At 46.0% G+C, this 20281-nt stretch overlaps 1 protein-coding gene across 51 annotated transcripts in view; it reads right to left on the reverse strand.

Annotated features, from left to right (window-relative positions):
* Positions 1–4498: 4498 nt before the first annotated feature.
* The window catches only part of Sorbs1 (sorbin and SH3 domain containing 1), a 222380-nt gene continuing 206597 nt past the window's right edge, over positions 4499–20281 (reverse strand). For 23 of the 51 annotated variants that reach the window (XM_063273987.1, XM_063273958.1, XM_063273968.1 and 20 more), the window contains 4 exons: positions 13567–13626; positions 12797–12987; positions 9582–9694; positions 4499–7578 (listed from right to left, as the gene is read on the reverse strand). In XM_063273987.1, coding sequence (XP_063130057.1) covers positions 7511–7578; positions 9582–9694; positions 12797–12987; positions 13567–13626 — 432 coding nt within the window. In that variant the 3' untranslated portion in view covers positions 4499–7510. The remainder of the gene's footprint in view (positions 7579–9581; positions 9695–12796; positions 12988–13566; positions 13627–20281) is intronic. The other 28 variants (NM_001421361.1, XM_063274059.1, XM_063274072.1 and 25 more) reach the window with 2 other exon arrangements.

The following is a 20281-nucleotide window of genomic DNA, read 5'->3' on the forward strand; positions in this document are numbered from 1 at the left end:
AACACAGCATATCAACAGTAGAGAATCGCTAAATAGTACACAGCTCATTAATTCCAAGGAATAGTAGTCATCAACCTTGTGATACAGAGGTCAGTCATTGAATAGTGACAAAAGGAGCTCATGACACAGTCATCAATCAAAAATCACTGCCTGCCTACAGGCATCACATCTGTGTAAGACACAAATGGAAGCTGCAGCATAATTGTGATAAGTTACATACACCCCCATTAGCTCCTTAGAATGTCAACTAACAACTGTGTCTTCTTTAATCTTTATTTATTTTTTTAGTACGAGTCTCTTATTTATATAGTCTTGGTTTGTCTGAAACTCACTATTGTTTTGCTTTGCTCTGCCTTGGGTATGCTTGTTTTGTTGACACGGTCTCACGTGCCCCAGGCTTGCCTTGAACTCCTGATCCTCTTGTTTTCACCTCCTCCATGCAGTGATTAGAGGTGAATGCTACCACTCTTGGCTTACCTTCTTATTTTGCTTTGTTTTTTATTTTATTTTATTTTATTCAGTGTTTCAGTCTCTATCCTAGAATGGGCAGGGACTCACTATGTGCCTCAAGCTGGTCTTGAACTCAGGGCTGTCCTCTGCTTTATAGATTATGGGGATGGACTGTATTGTTTCCTGTAAGCAACAGGAAACGAAGCTAAGACAAGGGCTTAAGGGGACCACAGATTAGGCTTCCAGGTCATCAAGTTACACACTTTATACTGCTATTTGGAGCTGATTCTTGATCTCCCTCCATTCTGCAGATCTGCCTGTCAGCTCTTATTTTGGAGACAAATCAGAAGGGCCCAGACTATCTGAACCTACTCACGTTTTTGGATCTGATGACATCTGCCAGGGTCTCAGAAAAGCAGATGTGCATCACAAGGGACTCACCACATGCTGTGTAGCCATTTAGGTCTGCTTGTCATCCTTTCCACATCTTCTCAGATTCTCTTTAAATGATTTGTCTTTTTTTTTTCTTTTTTTTCTTTTTTTCGGAGCTGGGGACCGAACCCAGGGCCTTGCGGTTGCTAGGCAAGCACTCTACCACTGAGCTAAATCCCCAACCCCTCTCTTTAAATGATTTGTAATACAGTGGTCATCCTGTTTTCTGGGGTTGCCCTTTTCACTGTTCTAGTTGCTTCTGGCTAAGAAAGGCAAGTAGAACAGAAGACATTCTAAGACCACACTCTTCTATAACTTTAGTTTTGAGACCGGGCATTGCTATATAGCCACAGCTGGTCTTGAAATCACAATTTTCCTGCCTCAGCCTGTTCTTCTGTCTGTACCAGCCACTACTAACACTCACTGCATCTAACTCATAAATCAAACTATCACAGGCATGTGAATATAGGTAAAAAACATCGACAATATGGAATGTCTCCTTCCAGTCCAAGCCATTTTCTCACCAATTCATTTTACGAATGACCTGAATCAAGCAGTTAACTGTCTTTCATTTGTCTTGAAAGTCATTGGCTTCTCCGTGCTAAGACTTGGCAAATAAACCCATCCCATTTCTAGCTCCCTTCTGGAGAGCCTGTTTATTTTTAGCATGTGGTGCATTGGTGCTATGTCTTCACGGTCACGATGGCTTCATGCACTGGATAGATGTCATCCTCCGCTGAGGTCCTCTCAAGGTCTGGATCAAAGCACTTCAGGATATTGTTTCCTCCCAGCAGCACTGTCCCAGCCGTCACTGGAACAGGATAGTAGGGCTTCATTTTCCAAAGACTGCTAAATGATTCTCCAAGGCTAGGCGCCATGAACTCCATGATGTAGGGACTGACCTACGTGGGGCAACTGGGAATGATGAACAGAAAGACACATGCACAGCAAAGCCAGGATCGGGTGGGACTTGTGCACTGATGGAAACAGGCCAGCAGTAGCCTGGAAACTCAGCATTTTTATTACATACTGCACAAATTGGGAGTAGGTTAACTAACCTCAGGATGGGGTCTCTGTAGGGATGAAGTCCCAGACTGCATTCATCAGGGATGAGGAAGCTGTAGTTGATACTTTTATGTACACACACACACTCACAGAGTCAACATCTGTACCTGGATCAGAATACGGCCATGTGTCTGAAGCATTGGGTTCCTTCATGGCTGTGCTGTCAACAAAACACTCATTCAGGACTTACCCTGTTCCACATACTCAAGGGCCCATTGATATTCAATTCCCCATCCCCACTTTTCAGTTGTTGTTTTGAGACAGGGCGGTCTGCTCTTTAGCCCCGGCTGTCCTAGAAGTCATTATGTAGATCAAGCTAGCTTAAAACTCACAGAGATCTGCCTCTTGAGTGCTGGGGTTAAAGATACCATTTTTCCTTCTTTATGCCATACACCAGTCTGGCCTGTCACGTCTCTTTTACAGGTTTTAGTAGGGCTGCCAATCATTTTGTTTTTGTTTGTTTTTTGTCAAAGTGGCTATTTCAGAGAAAAATAATCCAGGTGGCAGGCTAGGGGTGTAGCTTAGTTGGTAGAGTGCTAGCTTTAGCATGCATAAAGTTCTCAGAGTTCTAGCCACAGCATAGCATAAACGAGGCATGGTAGCACACAGGTGTACTCTTAGCATTCCGACTCTGGAAGGATTAGAAGTTTAAGGTCATCCTACCCTCTCTATGTAGTGAATAAATCCAGGAGGAGCCTATCAGAGTGTGGAAATGTTTACAAAGGGAAACCAGATAGAAGCCCCACTGCATCTAGCGTTGGAAGGAAAACTAGAAATGAAGTTGGAGCCGCCCCCACCCAAAGGCTCTACCCAGTAGTCAGACATGTAGTCAAGCAAGACCACAGGGCCAAGAATAAGATAAATACAGCAGAGACGGTTTGAGTTCCTGGATTTGCTCCTGCCAGAGGCTACGTCCAACTCTTTTTTGGTATGTCTGCACACAAGCCAAGAGTGTTGGGTTTCTCACTCAAGGAGCCTTCAAAGGAGTGACTTTCTAGACCATAACTGTGTTGTGAAGAATCAATCCCTGGAGCAGAAACAAAGGGTGGCAAATCACAGTGAAGAGTCAAAAAGAGCGCGAGGAATCGGCTGGCCAAAGCAAAGCAACAGCATGGGGGCGTGGGGGACGGGCTGGCAGCCATTTAGCCGGAAAGTGGAAGGACACTCTCTTGGACTTGGCAGGGGTATAAGTTGTACCTTAGGGAAGCAACTTGACATTCTCCAAAGGTCTGAAATGCTCCTTCTTAGGACCAACAGGTCTACTCAAAACAGCATCGTTCTTTCACTCTGGTAAAAAGCTGACAAGAATCTCACACTCGCATCATCCATAGAGAAATATATATATATCGGAGCTATATGTAAGCTCTATTAAAGAAAACACCTAAGACTGCATGAAGCCATGTATGTTGAGTATGTGCAGAGAGACACAAACATGCATTCATTTCACTGAGAGAAGAAAACAGAATGCCAGAGTCAGGGCAGCAGTCCCATCCTCTATAAAAGGTGACCAAAGAAAGCCTTGCACAGAGCAGAACGAAGGAGCAAAGGAAGAGAGGAAGGAAGGAAGCCAGCACCTTTTGGGGAAAGGGTCTTCCAAGCACGAGGACTGCTGAGCATGGAGATCTAAGGCTGAAGGTGCTGAGATGTTCAGACCCTCTACTGGGGCGAGAACTAGCCACCACATGAGATCATGGGTGAGGCAGAGTAAGGGCCGAGCCTCTGGTCTCAGTCCACAACCAAGAGAGTATATGATCCCTTCAGTTGCTCTGCCATGGCTGGGGGAGAGTAGGCAAGAGAGAAACCACCAGGCCAGCTACACTTACTGCAGTGATCTGGGCAAGGAGAAAAAAAGGTTACCAAAATACAAGTGGTTGGGTTCTAAGTGAAGTTTGAAAACAGGATGGTGGATTTGGGCAGGCTGGAGGCACAGTGGAAGGTTAGCAGGTCTGTGAACTCCCCAAGATAGAGAATGACAGGCTCTGGAAAGCAACCCTCTCCCAGCCTGTCTGAGGCCCCAGGTCACTGCCTGGTGCAAACTACTCGGAGGAGGGCAGGCCAAGGGAGAGGAGTTTTTTTCTTTGAGGACCCCCTGCATATACACAGCAGACTCCACTAGAATGAGATGTAGCTCACAGCTACAGAATGGCTATAGGGGAGGTGGTGGAGGAGGGGCAAGGACTGGGATGTGAGCTGAGTGTTCTGATATACTTGATGTGGGGAGAAAAACCAAGCACTTCGCCATAGCAGAAGACACACAGTCCCTCTTGATCTTCAAATACTAAACACTGTGTTTTCCCATGCTTTGAGGAGCAGACTGAAACTTATATATACTTCACAATGTTTCGCTTTGGCTCTTGAAGACACAGAATCATTATTCTTGTTATCAGAACAATTAACATACCTTAACCAACTGACCGAAGAACACAGGCTATGCCACTGAGAAAGCAGTGAAGGAGGAAACCCAGCAGCCACTGACTGAGAACAAAGAGACCTGGAGCAGGGGCGGGGCCTCACGGGAAGAACCAACCAATGAAGGGCGAAAACACTAAGGTGCCACGCAATTCCGAATAAAGTTTATTAAATAATATGTACAGCGAAGTAGTAATTCAACATGTCTATCAAATCAATCCACGGCAGTAAGGAAAAACAATAAATGAACAGAAAAACCTGTGTCTGCGTAGTACACGCGCTTGGTGTGCAATTTAAATGCAATACTCTAATAGGTTACATAGATCGGTTTTGTTTTTTTCTCTCAATAATGTCTTCTTTTTTGGTAGTAACCTATTCCAGCAATGTGACTTAATACTACTGCAGATAAATAGGACTGCAAACGTAAAACTGCAAATATGATATGATAGCTGTCTTCTCTTCCCCAGAGAACGAGTGAATATGTTAACAATTTCCCAGGACTATTTTTGTGCTAAAGGTCCGCAGGTGAATTATTCGAAATTCCTTCATTTAAATAAAAGTGTTGGGGGGGGGGAAACCCTTCGTGACTTCATTTTACTCCCTTTCTGCTCAACTTTTAAAAATTATTTCTTCTATACAAGGTAGGTACATGGGCTCCACAAAGTTAAACATACATTACATATTTACAGTCCCACTTCTCAAACGTGATTTTTTTTTTTCTTTTCTTTTTACTGATTCCAGAGAGAGACTGCAAAAGGTGAGTAGCTGGGGGCTTGCCTTTACCTGGAAGCACGGCTAATATATCAAAATGGGTTGCACGGCACGCCGCCAGTTAGTTGCGCTTGCTGTTAATAAACCTGTATAAACATTTCAGCATAAAAATAGGTATTTTATATTACTAAATGTCTGAAGACAAAAGAGTAATTGGGAACCTCCGTTCTCCTGGTTTTTTTTTTTTTTTCATACGTCGGAAGCGGGAGAGATCAGACTAAAGATGGGTGGGTATACCTGGATTTGGAGAGATGCTCTGTGGGAGGCTCGCAGGGGATTCGAGGGTGGCTTTTATAAAATGGTTTTATTTTCTAGCTGTATTTAAAGGGGTGTTTAACATTACCTACTTCATTAAAAAACAAAAACGCCCCTCAGGAAATTTAGATACAATTGCGCTAGTCATGGTTGGCATCTAGGAGAGAGAGCAACTGCATTCTGAATGAGTAAAACGGACGTGTGCATTGTAATTTACTTTTCCTATGTCCCCTTCGAGAGGGGCAAAGTAAAACAAAGAAAGCAGTGCAGTTGGCTGAGGAGACTGAGCTTGCAAAGCAATAGGTCTTTCTGTCCAGGCAGCTCCTACCCCTTCAGTTCCATTCCATTTTCCCTTGGGACTAAAGGCTCTGCTCTGTCTCAGTTAAAGTCTTGTCTTCCGGAAGAGGCAACACATTTATTTCCCCATCAGCCATTTACATTTCAGTGCGAATCAATGCGTGGCGGTTTCTTTCCCGAGGATAAGAACCTCCTCAGAGAATTATGGCTGACGGGTGATGGCAGAGGTGGGAAATTAGGGTCCCATGCTATCTACGGCAGTAGGCGGTCACTGAAGACAAATGTTGCCGACTCCAGACTTTGGGATAGTGCTTAGGGTGACTCTGAACTACATGCAGAGAGTCAGGGTTCCAGTGTATACCCCATCACCCACAATCCCTGGTATTTGTGACCTTGTACATGTATTTATGGGTCTGGAAAAAAAATTCTCAGTATTTCCAGACACAAACTACCCTCAGACGAGGGTTCTCCCAGCATCCCAGTTGTTTAGAAGTGAGCTATGGGAGCGGGAAACCTGACCGCTTTCTAGTGTCCCCTCAGGAGAAAAACATCCCTTCCTCACACCCTCTGCACGTATCACAGTCTCTCTAGATTGGGCTTCTTCTCCTGTGTTGTCCACTGAGCTGAGGCCCTGGCAGGCTCAGCTTTGGGAAGAGGCCACACTTATCTTTGTGTCAACTAGGGATCTAACAGAGAAATCAGAGTGGTGACTAAACACCCAGGTGTCAAAGGGTCCCCTCCTCACAACCAGGGCTCACAGAGGACAGACTCACGGCTGCCACCAGGAGGAGAATTGCTGCCTCATACCCAGGCCGGTGTGTAATTCTTGAGTTCTGAATGGAGGCCTCACTATGTGCACCAGGACTCCCAGGCCTGGGGTGGAGAGGAAGCAGGGGAAGGACAAGAGAAGACAATGTTCTGGGTGGCATTCAAACTCCACAGGCAACACAGGAGGCACAGAGCCCCTCCTGGGTCTGGGAGTGTCTTACTCATGGTGGCCCTGCAGCCAGCTTGCATCTACGCATGCTAAGAGAGCTACTGGAGACCAGGCTGTAGCCTATGGGCTCAAGTGTATCAAGCCCATACTAAACCAAAGAAGAAAGGCACAGCCAACCCTGGCTAGCCAGTGGTAGTGACCAGGGAAGGACACACTCCAAGTGACTTGCAGAGCCCCAAGGTGGCTTCATCACGTGGAAACACAAACGTAACCCATCTGCCTGGCCACCTGCTCCCAAGCTTAGGACAGCCAGTTTTCTGTCTGAACATCAGGGCAGTAAAGGGTGATATCACCCAGAAGCTGGGGGCTAGGGCACCTGGTCTGCACCATTTCTTTACCTGGACCTCATCAAGGTCTGAAAGAAAACTTCAACAACCCAGACCGGCCTCTAGCGTCCCTTGAGGTCTGCAGGCTCTGGGGTAGCCAGGAATAGAGGCAGGAGTTGCCAATGATGCTCAGGCTTGGGACCTGTGGAACATGGACAGGGACTGACTTATCCAGCCCCAACGGACCACTTTTGAAATGGGAATGGGTAAAGACCGGACACATTTTTTGGCTAATGTTGCTCACGGACACTACTCCAGATCAGATTCTGTAAGCAGCAGGGGCTAGAGCAACTCCAGAAGCAGCCATGTAAATACAGATGTCTTCAGCAGATAGTCAGTCCCTGATACACAGAGGTTTTTAGACACACTTCTCTGTTCCTCTCTTTGAATTCTTTCTTTATCAACTGAAATTCGTTTTCCTACTGACTCGATATTTAAATAAAGAGACCAGTTCATGAATGATGCTTCATCTTCTGATAAAAAATAATCTCTGTGCTTTTCAGTCTTCTTATAGATATAAAGGTTTTACATAGTTGCCTGGAAAAGTGCCAAACTGCCTCGTCCTTCTCGAAGTGCCTGTAAGAAACGTAACAGAAACAGACCCAGAATGAGAAGGTATATACCACTGAGTTCAGAGATAATGCGGGAGACTCTGTATAGTCCCCCTTGGTAACAACCTCACACTGTGATCTGCAAAGCTATATCATTTGGGGTATAAAATGATGGGGAGTGAGGAGGAGGGACCCAGGCTCAGAGTTTAAACTTCTCAGGTCCCCCAAGTTTAACAGACGTTGGAGGCAGAATCTGAACCCAGGTCTTCTGACTCCAGTCCCATTGTTCTTCCCAACATTCTGTCCTTGCTGTTGAAAAATGCTGGGCCGCTAAATCTATACTAGGACGCCTCAGAAAATAACTGAGGTGTGTGCAAGGAAGATTCTCATCACAAGACATTTCCTTCAGCCAGGACCCCTGCCTTCCCTGGAGAACTGATGTCCCTTCCCTACAGGCTGGAGACAGAAGCACTCCTAGAAGAATCTAATAGCCAACTTATTCTCAACCTCTCCTCTTTCTCTCCTCTTTTTTTCCTCTTGAAACAGTCTTGCTGTACAGCTCAAGCTTGGCCAGAAAATAACATCCTCCTGCCTCAGCTTCACTCTTTACCAGGACACCCACACATGGTGACTGAGAACTGAGATAGAATGCACACCAATTCCAAAGACTATGAAAACAATATAAAATCTATCACTAACAATGCTGTGTGCTCAAAAGATAATATCCAAATAATGTGGATTCATTAAGACATCAGAATTAATTTACTAAGTTTCTCTTTATTTTTCCAATTCGGCCTGTCTAAAATTTTCAGCTTTACACTTGGCACATCTACTGTTTCTATGGGACTGCAGTATACTCCAGCTTTGTTTTGTAAAGAGCCCCGCAGGGAGGCCTGGCTTCTGGGAGGACAGAGCATTTTCTAAGAGGCTGGTGAGGCCATAGCGTCTTCCATTTATGTGGAACATCACGGTTATAACCACTCCAGTCCCAACACTGCTTTAGGAAGTTTCTTCCAGAGAAATCAGACAAGAAATGGGGTTGGAAGACAGAGACTGAAGCTCATGTGGAACCAGTGCCTGCCAACTGCACTAATGGCCTGCACAGAGAGGAAGGCAAGTAGTGGGCCGTCTGACACTGACATCAGAGTTACTTTGGAATAGTTACCCAATCCCACTGCCCCTCACTTTTTGAACTTGTCAAATGAGGGTAATTCTTGTCTTGAAGGAGTCTGTGTAAGAGAAGTCAATGAAGGCATACCAAGCACATTGGGCTTGCAGCAGAATCTCTAGATATCGATTGTTCTCTCCCTTTCCCAGAAAGGCAAAGCTTACACTGCGTGTGTGTGTGTGTGTGTGTGTGTGTGTGTGTGTGTGTGTCTGAGTGTGTATGAGGTCTGTGGTACTCAGAGACAAATCCAGGCCTCATGCTTTAAATAAATGTTCTACCACTGAGCCTTGATGAACCCTCCTGTTTTATTATTTGAGCTTTTCTTCAAGTTATTAGAAGCCTAGAATAAATAAAACTGTCTTAGGAACATCCACACATGTGGTGGAGACCTAGTGTCTGTCTGTCTGTCTAGCGCTCTCTGGTGGGTTTTTGAAACAAGACTTCTGTGTATATCCCTGGCTGTCCTGGAACTCTCTCTGTAGAGCAGGCTGACCTCAAACTCAAAGCTCCGCCTCCCAAGTGCTGGGATTAAAGGCATGAACCACCATTACCCAAATCTTGTGTTGTTTCTCAAGAGCTTTAAAAATGGAATCTGTGAATATTAAAGACAAACACACAACAGAAATACGAACTGAACCTGGGCAGGTCAAGGATAAACAGCAGTGATGAATGTGATGCTGAGGTGGTCTGTCATAGACTGGCTTATCTTGGCTCTAGGTTCTACTCAGTAACATTCATACGACCTTGAGATGAGTGGCCCAGCATTCCTGGGGACTGGAAGATTGCTTTTCACACGTCTCATCCTTCCTAGTCCTTTTGCCAATGCACTACTAGGAAGAAAAGCGTGGTGGGACTCTTACCAACAAACCAGCCATCGTCACATTTTTCCATGACATCGACAATATCTCCATCTCGGAGTTCCAACTCATCATCGTTCTGTGGCACGTAACTATATAACGCTTGGTAGCTACATCTACGGACAAGGAAAAGGGACAGTGAGTGGCTCTGTTGCTGACAGGACTTGAGGACCACTTACAAACCCCAACACTGAGAACCCAAATTCGATGTAATGTTCCCCATTTCATGTTGAAAACATTTTATTGATTATCTCCTTAGCAGTTTAGCATTGGAGAAATGCATCAAATCAATTAAGACCAACAGAGGTGGAGGGATTTCTGATGATCAAATAATGGTTAATTGTATTTAGGTTTTTTTTTCTCATCACCATGGGAAACCTTTATTGTCTACGGCCTGTCCTTAACCTTGATACATTTTACTGCCTTTAAAGTTAACCATACCCCTTTTATAATAGGATAATATAGGTAATTAAGGATAATAAGCACTTATTTAGTTACAGGATTATTAAATTTTGGTCATAAACGTTGAAAACAAAAGGCAATTGTAAAAACAGTTGATCAATACGCATAGGCAGAAAGATGCATGAAAATGTGCATTCCAAACAAAGTGGACTGGTTTATGTCTGTGTTCTTAGCATGTAGGAAGCTGGGGTAGGAAGACAGCCATTGAGTCTAAGGCCATTCTGTGCTATACACAGAGCTCCTGGCTTACAGAGTAAGACCTGGGTGGGTCAAGGACACCACAAGCAAACCCAGAGACTCAACAAACCTGGCCTCACAGGGGTTCACTGAGACTGAAACAACAGCCAGGGAGCCTGCATGGGTCTAAGTGAGGCCCTCTGCATACGTGTTGTGGTTATGTAGCTCAATGTGTTGTGGAACTCCTAAGAGAGGGAACAGCAGCTATTTCTGACACTTTTGCCTGTTTTGGGACCTGGGGGGAGAGAGAGGGACTGGGAAAAGAGAAGAGAGGGAAAACTGGGATCTGGATAAAATATGAGAATAAATTAATAAAAATATCAACCCCCCGAACAATAATAATTAACTAATATAGCACATCCCCATTGTCTTGGTGTGTGGGGTCCCTTTTGTGAACACTCCCAAAACTTTCTGCTTCTGCTCCACCCAAGGAAAGCTGCAGATAAGGATTTGTTGACTTGCTCTTTGGCCTAGGACATCTGGTCTGTGCTGTTCTGTGCTCTGATAACAGTGAAGCGCATTGTGAAACTGGCATCAGCTTCAGCATCAAGGGGAAGCTTTGTTTTCATTTCCTCCCTTACCAAATGCTTTTGGGGCATCTGATGCACACCACCAATGTCACGATTTAGAATAGTCATCATTTTAAAGCAAAAACGGTAGCACCAGAATTTTGTAAATGAGCCAACCAAATGCCATTTCCGGCAAGGCCAGTGAATTGCAAAGGAGTCACGAGGGATTAGACACAACACACAGCACTGGCTTCCAGCACCAATAGGCTCGTGCCGAGTGCCACATATAGGCTACTGTTCACCATGTGTCCCAATGTGCTGAGATTTTGGTGGGAGCGTCTGGCTGCCAGTGGAAAGGTCTCTAATGAGGAATGAAAGAGATGAAGATAGATTTCAAGTTGGTAAGTGACTACCTTTCCTCCTGTTTCTGTATTTATTTCCTACCCAACTTGGATTCCTACAGCTGGCTGTGTAATACATGTATGTCCTCACTAGCTTCTGAACTCGCCTGTCCCCTTAATTTCCACCATAACTGCTTTGCTAGAGCATGCTCTGCATGCAAACGGTGGAGATAGACTGGAGAGAATATGCACCCCTGTGGCCTTGGTTCTACTTAGCTCTAATGGTCCCCTGTAGCTCAGAAACTCCCCAGTTGAGTTCCTTTGCTGGATCTGGTACCCTCCTCTCAACAGAATGTCTCGTATTCTGTCCCCTAGTTTCTACAAGACCTTCCTCCTTAATCTTCCTCTGCTGCAGACCCAAGTCTGTCTCTACTTGCTGCCCTGTCCCTGTTAGTGTGTAAGTACCCCTCTCCTGGCTGTGCTGAGCCCTCTTCCTTCACGCACAGCTCTCGCATGGATCTTTCAATTTTCTCACCTCCTCCGTTAGCACAAATATGCCTAAGACTCTGCCTTGTCTCCAAAGTCCCTTGATCTACAGTCTCCCACCCAACCCCATCCCATGCATCATCAAACGTATTTCAGTCCTTTCTAATGGAACACCAACTAGTGTTACACAGTCACCAGTCATTTCTCAAGTCGCCAGAGAGAATGCCCAGTGATCCTTTCTTCTTTCCTACTCCTGGTCTCTGAGAGGCAGGCAACACCGCTGGCCAGATGCTAGGAGCTCTGTTCTATAAAAGTGAGCATTCCTAGACCCATGCCTGTGCCTGGTGCTCTTTCTTATTCTCCTTCATGGACTCTCTCGTTACCCTGACACTCTTGATAATCTGATGTACTATAGAGTCATTTTGTTCTAGCTATGGCTACAATGACTGGTTGCATTTTTCCTAACCAACATCTTTGTCCCTCCTTTCTGAACCCCCCGCTCCATCTGCTGCCACAGTTATCTCCCTAGGATAGGCACAATCAACATACAAGTCACTTTAAAAGCCATCAGTGGCTTCCTGGTGCCTGCAGAATAAAACCCAAGCCTATCTCAGCTGCAATCTAGAATCTGGTCTCACCCTAACATCTTAACTTTCATTTCTAACTTCACCGTCATGAACCATGTGCTGCCCACACAAGCTTCTTCAGGGTCTCCAAACTCTACCCACACCTTTTTCTCAGAGTTTGGTTCAACTCACTTTTTACTTCTTCTATGAACAGAATTTTCTCCTATGTATAAACCCCAGGATGTATCCAAAAACAATGTTTTGAATGAATGAGTAAGTGAATGCTATTCGCCCACTTCAGCCCAGAGCAACTGTTTCTTCCTTTCTCCACAGCACTGATCCTGAAAGTGGTTAGCACAGCCCTCATTTCCCCGGGTATGGTCATCAATTCTTTGTCCTTCCCTCTCTCCCAGGAGTCCATGATCTCTTTTATTTACCTAGCACCTATCTTCATGGCTGACAGGAAATATGGCCTTCCCTAGAAATCCCCAAAGAGGTGAGAAGCAATTAGCTCATCCTCCTACCCCCAAACAGCTGTGACATCAGCCAACCATCCATTTTCCAAGGCAGAAAGTCCGCCAACAACGTAAGGACCAAATTTCCCAGACTATACTTACAAATCCTGTGAGGGCTGACTCCTGTCAGGGGTGAGTCTTCGCTGCTGGGCTTGAGGTTGCTGAGAAATGATTAAAGATGATTTATTGTCAGAAGGGGGAACCTTGTGATGGAAGCCAAGGGGATGAGAGACAGTGCTGCAGTAGTGAACAGATTTCTCAGCAATGTTTATGATCTCATTGCAAACCGCTTCCTGTGAGGTGGCCCCGCGGTATCCAGAAACCCCCATAAAACAGTCAATGTGGGGACAAAAAAAAAAAAAAAAAAGAGAGAGGAAGAGATGTAGCATTCCAGACGAAGCCCGTAAGTCCAGGGAGAAAACAGAGTTGAAGATCCAGGTTAAAAAAAGAGAGAGAGAGAGAGATTCCAGTGGTGGAGGAGGGATCCAGGTAAGCATGGAAAACAGGTAAGACACAGAGGAATTTGGCGTTTAGTATGGCTACTTTGAAAAGGCGGCAGCATAACAGCCTGTAATTAGTGAACAACTGTTGCAGCTGGAGTAACCTCTGGCTGCAAATGCAGTAACGACTCCCCAGTCATGCACTAGCTAGCACACCATGTAACCCCATCTGCAGGCAGAGTGGAACTGTCTCTAGATTCCTCTAATCCTTTAGAGGCACAGAGGGTGGCCGAATCCCTGGCTCTACTACATCAGTCGTGGGCTCTTGCAAACCACAGCGGGATGTCTACCAGGAGTTACTCTGGTCTACCCGCTGCAGTCAGTGAGGGTGCTCTTTAGGAAAGCCACAGTCTTATTCAACAGGCATCTTACCACATAGTTCTTTTCAGATTCTGTGAGATCAGGTCCTGCGCTCAATGAATGATGAGAAGGCTGTGATCACCAAGCAAATCATAAGGGAGACATTTTTAGCAGATGTCACATTGGAAAGGATTCAAAGAAAAAGCGTGAGCAAATACACGTACCACACCACCACATTCAGATGACACCAGATACTTGCGGCCCACGGCCACTGGGTTTCCATGACAACATGGCAGATGCACAGGAGAAAATGCAGATGTACAGAATTAGAAGCAAGCATCCAGCAATGGAATGGGATACAGGAAACATGGTAGGAGTGAAGTGAGGACAACACGGGGTCCTCAGACTGACAGGAGACACAGGGAAGGGCTGCCTTTAGGAACTGAACTGCTGCACCCACATACCCTGCACCCCCATACCATTCTGAACCCTCCAATCTTAGTGAACATGTTTCAAGGGAGGGGCTACTGTATCAAAGGTGGTTTCAGGTTTTGGGTGATGGGTGCCAATAGTGGAGCCATCAGGACCACCCTACGGGGGCACTCACAGAGCCTGAATAATTATACTACTATTGAGATATTCCTGCGTACTAGAGAGTCTCAAACAAGACCATGTCCTCAAAAGAACCTACACATGACTTAGTCCGGTGAGGTATGGCGTGAGTTTCAGAGCAGTGTGTCCTGAGAGAAACACAGCAATGAAACATCTCATGTACCAGCCGGGCTACATATGTTGATATGAACCGAGGCCATGCAATGAGACCACGTAGTCCTTCCTCTAAAGCTAGGTTCCCATGAGGAGATCAAGTCTCTGTTGGAAGAGGGTTTGGAATCACTTTCTCCAGAGAATTCCAAGCTCTAGGAACTCTCTTTGAATGAATACTTGGAAGTCCACCGTTGGAGTCACCCTCCAGGTATCCTGTGCTGATTACAATCGCCCCACTGTCTTTTAGAAGGACACTTAGAAATCTTTGGTGCAGGCCACACTTGTTTCAGAGAGACCCAGAGAGACCGTAAAGTCACCCAGGCAGTGCAGTGGTCTCCTGCCACTGTCTTGTTTGGTCTCTTTCATACACCTCCACCTTCCATATAACCTTATATCATCTATGCTAATTGACATAATCCCTAATGATTACAAAAAACCAGGAGACAGGCAGGAGGTGCTGATCATACTGCTCTAAAAGCCCGCATGCTCCGGGAGGGGTCGTGCACACCTCAGTGTCACACAGCCCACATGCTGGTGAGAGGGAACTGCTTGACTGTTCTTTCAATTCTGCCAAATCACCGTTCTTGCTTATCTCCGCCACAGACGTCCTCACCTTAACCTTCTCATGGGAGCCCAGCTTAAAAGGAAGGTCTGTGTGGTCTCATTGCATGGCCTTGATTCCATATCAACATACGCAGCCCAGGCTAGTGACAAGAGATGGTTCATTGCCCAGAACAGCAGCTGCACCAGGATTCACTTTCCTATGCATTTTGTTTTTTAGTTTTATTTATTTTTATGTGTGTGGATGTCTGGCCTGCATATATGTCTGTTCACCATGTACAGACAACACCTGTGAAAGTCAGAGAGGTCATCCAATTCCCTTGGGATTGGGGTTAGCAACAGTTGTTAGCCGCGATGTGGGTTTTGGGAAGAGACGAGCTCCTCTGGAAAAGCAGTCGGTGTTCTTAACTATTTACTGAGCTATCTCTTCAGCCACCCCTCATTGTGTTTTTGAGACACTCCTTCAAGTCTGCTAAGCCCTTCCTAGCCTCTATCGCTGAAACCCAACCTCTTGGCCTCTCCTCAGGCAGTAGAGAGGTAGAAGACAAAACTGAAGGGCCCTTTCATGCTGCGGCTTTGACGTCTGGGGTCCTTCCAGCCTTTGACAGCTGGCTGGAGTTAACCTTGTGCCTCACTCACCAACCACCCTGCCTCTGAGCTTAGGCTTCCATGTAACAGAGAAGGAAATAAATGGACATTTCCAAGCACGTGCTATGCAGGTACTCAGAAGAATGGCGCTAACTCTGCACGCCTTGTGTGTGGGAAACTGATACGGTGACTTGACCGAAGGGACAACTTTCTAAAGAGAGTGCTGCCCAACAGAAATGGCTGTCTGCCTGAGAGACGGTGGCCTCACTTCCACCAGCCAGTCAGGGTACCAAAGAGTAGTGTGTCACCCAGGACCCTATCAAAGCACAGACTCTGACTTGGTTATCTAGGCTGTAACAGACTCTGGAAAGCAAGAATGGAGAGGACCTCAAGTAAGGTCCTCCGGCCTCAGTGTGCCCAAGACTGGTCTGGGTCATACCTCATGCCAACAAAAAGTCCTCATTAAAAACACATAGTCCAAACTCCAGTTGGTGACCTGATGACCTCAGGCCAAAGCAGTACAAGGTGGGCACCTCTTGGGATGGTGTCCCCAGCTTTGATAAGCCCCTAGCATCCTTGCTGTGGCTGGAACCAATCACCTGTGAAATAATATACTGCTCCAATGAGGAGGAGCTGGGAACCGAACGTAATAAGGCGGGGCTGCTTTTTATAAGTACATCAAGGGTTAATGGCTCCCACCCTCCTTTTAAACTAACTTTTGACTAGGAGAAGCTAGAAGGGGGAACTTTAAGATCTAGAGAGACTGGAGACTTGCACAAAGGCTGTGAGTGCAAGAGCTCAGCCCCTCCCCTGGGTCAGCCTATGATGGCTGACGTCATGTTACCAATACACAATTCCTACCTCTTCTAAAAGGGATACTCTGCCTTCTCTTCCTGAATGTTTTAACCACTGTGGTCAGTGATTCTCAATTTTCCTAATGCTGTGACCTAATGCTGTGACCTAATACAGTTCCTCATGTTGTGGTGAGCCCCGACCATAAGGTTATTTCATTGCTACTTCATAACTGTAACCTTGCTAGGTTGTGAATCATAATGTAAATATCTGATATTCAGGATATCTGATACTTGACCCTTGTGGGAGTTGAGAGCCACAGGTTGAAAACGGCTAGATGCTCAAAGTCATTTCCTTCTATAAACAGTGTGCTATAAAAAATATCATCTGACATTATTAAACCCAGGAGCTACAATACTGGAGGGCTATCAGTGTCTCAGCAGCAACTCTGGTCATACCCAAAGCAGAAGATAAACCACCTCTAACTCTAACCTCCAGAGGGTACAGACAACCCCACATTCCTCAGAGGTAGAGAAGACGGGTCCCCACTTAGTGCTGGATAAATGAAGGAAGTAGTCGAGGTAAATACTATCCGATTCAGTTTCTCCTTGTTTAGATTTGGTAAAACAGCTCACATAGCTGGAATGTAAACTTATTGGGGCGGGAGAGCTCCCATGTCGCTGGAAACCACCGACACCCATTACCTGGATCAGCCTTCACTTGGAAAGCTGTTTATCCTAAGAGGGTTTTCTCCCTCTAGGCACATGTTCTCGCTTTTCCTGTCCCACTTTCTAACACGTGCACGCTCTGCAGTTCCTCCTCTGAGCCTGCGCTGTCTGGGCCTGCGCTCTAAGCACATGCGCTCCAAGGATGAAGTGAAATGTGCTACGACTGAAAAGCAGACACGGGTTCTCAAACACTTAGTTCAAATAGATCGTTAATTTTTTTTTTTATTCTATTGGGTGAAACAGCAAACATTATTAAAATCAACTCATATATTCTGTTTCACTGTGGCTGCTAGGACATTTTAAACTGCCTGTGTGTTTCACATTGCCTTTCTACTGGCAGTGCCCTGCCTCAGAGTTTGAGAGTCTGCCCTTCCTTAAGCCCAAGAGTAGGCACATGTTCTCATCAGGGCCCGGCTGGTACTAAGAATAAAGGGACTATGAGCTCATGCTACGCACGTCTTGGATTCTGTAATCAAATTCCAGTTTCCCATGTGTCTGGAAAAACGGCAACCATTCCAAGGTGCAAGCCATGTGCGTGCACACACTCAAGCAAGGTGCACCCGCTTCACCTGCCCACCAGTCGAAAGCAGTAACTAGTTGCTGATCCAGAAACCGCCTTCTCTGGACTCACACAGATAGAGTGTTCTTTTCATTTTCCCTAAAAAAACGCTGTGTGTGTCCTTGCTCTGTTTCCTGTTGTCTGTCTTCAGCTTGGAGTCTGTCAGAAATCTGACCTCAGCTTCCCTGGAGCTGTTTAATCCCCTCAGGACCCAGAAGGCACCTGGTGCTCCAGCAGTTACTAAGCATCCTGTTCCAGCTCTGGGGGTGTGCCAGAGGCTAAAGTCCAAAATATGCTGCACCGGTGCCAGAGAACCCTGGAGGAGCGCACGGGACAGACACCCAGTCCCTGTGTGGCCCGGACCCCCACACGGTCATCAGGAATCGGCTATTCTGTTGATAGGCCACTGTCCCCGAGTCTCTGAGATGGCATTGCCCTAGTTATACCCTGTGCCTCCTCTGATTTAACCTCACATTATGCAACCTACAGTGGCTTCCTAAGGGGACAATGAAAAACCTGGGTTCCCAGACAGGCTCTGATACTGACCGTCTTCTGAACAAAGATTCCAAAATAAATAACCGGATCGTGCATGACTCACAATGTTCTTTCCAGCCCTAGCTCTATGACTAGAGTGTACCCATCTTATGACTTAACAATTAGAAACGGTAGCACCAACACAGCTCAGAGGAGGCAGCCCCTCTACTCGTCAGATCACAGCCTCCTGACAGACAGAGAGCTCATTTCTGTAAACTCTGGAGGTGAGGTATTGCCCAAGGGTAGTGACAGAAGATTGACTTTATGGAGCACAGGCAACTCTGCGAGCAGAGTAGGGAGGCCTGGCTTCTGTTCCCACTGAGCTCCCCTATAACATCCCAAGAGAAAAAGATGGCGATTTTAATATAAAGCTAGTTACCGGCAAGTCCTTGGGCTCCCCACTGCCTGTACTTAATCTCCTTGGAGAGCACCCAAGGGACAACACGTGGACTTCGTTATAATTTAATTCAGTCTCTAATGGTCGGAACACTCGGTCTCCTCACATCAGACTTTGTCTACCTTGCTCATCTCTGTCATATTAGGAGAGATGGCGGTTGAGTGGCTCAGGTGTGAAGAACAGCTGAGGGCATTTCCAACATACCTCACGCTTGTAACAAAAGAAAGACATTAATGTGCCAAGTACAAACCCCATGCTTTATAATTTTTTTTAATCTAAGATTACGTTAGTGGAGGGACTGCATGCGCCATGGCGTGCAGGTGAAAGGGGGTGACTGGGTGCTGGGGACTGAACTCAGATCATTAGGTTTGGTGGCATGCACCTTTGTTACCTACTGAGGCATCTTTCGGGTTCCCACATTCCTAAATTCTTCATTTATACAACCCGAGCAAAATGAGTCTCCTATCCCCCACTTTTCCTTCCCAGCCCCCAGCCGCCATGTTCTTCTTGTGATGGAAAGGGATCTTTGTGTTTTGTCCCTTTTCTGCTTCCGTAGCAGCACACAACAGGCTCTACCTGAGCTGAGTCTCCATCATGTGGTCTGTGGTAAGTATGCTATCTCCAGTCTATCTGGCCATCTATTTCCTAGGCTCTAAGTTCTGTGCACTTGTCCCTATTCTCGGACCTTTAGGTACCTTGTCTGAGGGGAACTTCACAACCACCAAGCCAATCATGCAGGGGGTGCTGAGGGAAGGTCACCTCTCAGTACCCTGCTGCTGTCACCTGGATCTCTACAGATGCTGGCACCTGGATCTCTACAGATGCCGTCATCTGGATCTCTACAGATGCTGTCACCTGGACCTCTACAGATGCTGGCATCTAGATCTCTACAGATGCTGGCACCTAGGTCTATACAGATGCTGCCCCTTTCTTCTGGTACCACAGCAGGGATGGAAACTGAAGCTTCTGGTCTTGGGTTTCCCACCATTAAGTAATTAAGTAGTGAGAGAACACTTGCAGGTAATTTTGTCAGAATAGTCAGTGTCTCTCCTTTCTCCTTCTCCCATAAACTGTTAACACTCACTGGGTGTGCTTAGAGACTTCCCCTGTGAGTCAAAGGAAAACATTTCCCATCTTTGACACACACCCCTCTGTGTGTGTGTGTGTGTGTGAGAGAGAGAGAGAGAGAGAGAGAGGTCTTAATACTTCTCACTTCCCTTCTGTGTGTATGTATGTGTGTGTGTGTTTGTGTGTGTGTGTGTGTGTGTGTGTGTGAGAGAGAGAGAGAGAGGTCTTAATACTTCTCACTTCCCTTCTGTGTGTGTGTGTGTGTGTGTGTGAGAGAGAGAGAGAGAGAGAGAGAGAGAGAGAGAGAGAGAGGTCTTAATACTTCTCACTTCCCTTCTGTGTGTATGTATGTGTGTGTGTGTGTGTGTGAGAGAGAGAGAGAGAGAGAGAGAGAGAGAGAGAGAGAGAGAGAGAGGTCTTAATACTTCTCACTTCCCTTCTGTGTGTATGTATGTGTGTGTGTGTGTGTGTGTGTGTGTGAGAGAGAGAGAGAGAGAGAGAGAGGTCTTAATACTTCTCACTTCCCTTTTGTTCCTACAAGTTACACCTCATTCTCCCCTTCCTTTCCTGATTTCCATTCTCTAGCCAGTGCCCTGCCTTTGTCCAAATCTTTCTGGGGGCTGATTTTAGTTTCCACATGCTTACCAAAGCACATATTTTCTGTCTTTAGTTAATTTGCACCTCTCTTCTCCCTGATCCTTCTGCCTCTCCTTCCTGAGTTATGGGACCACAGGGAAGCCTGATTTAATTTAGAAATTCAATGAGGTTTCTCACAAATGTCAAGCACTCTTATTC

The sequence above is a fragment of the Rattus norvegicus genome, chromosome 1, assembly GCF_036323735.1.
Source record: "Rattus norvegicus strain BN/NHsdMcwi chromosome 1, GRCr8, whole genome shotgun sequence".
Taxonomy (NCBI): domain Eukaryota; kingdom Metazoa; phylum Chordata; class Mammalia; order Rodentia; family Muridae; genus Rattus; species Rattus norvegicus.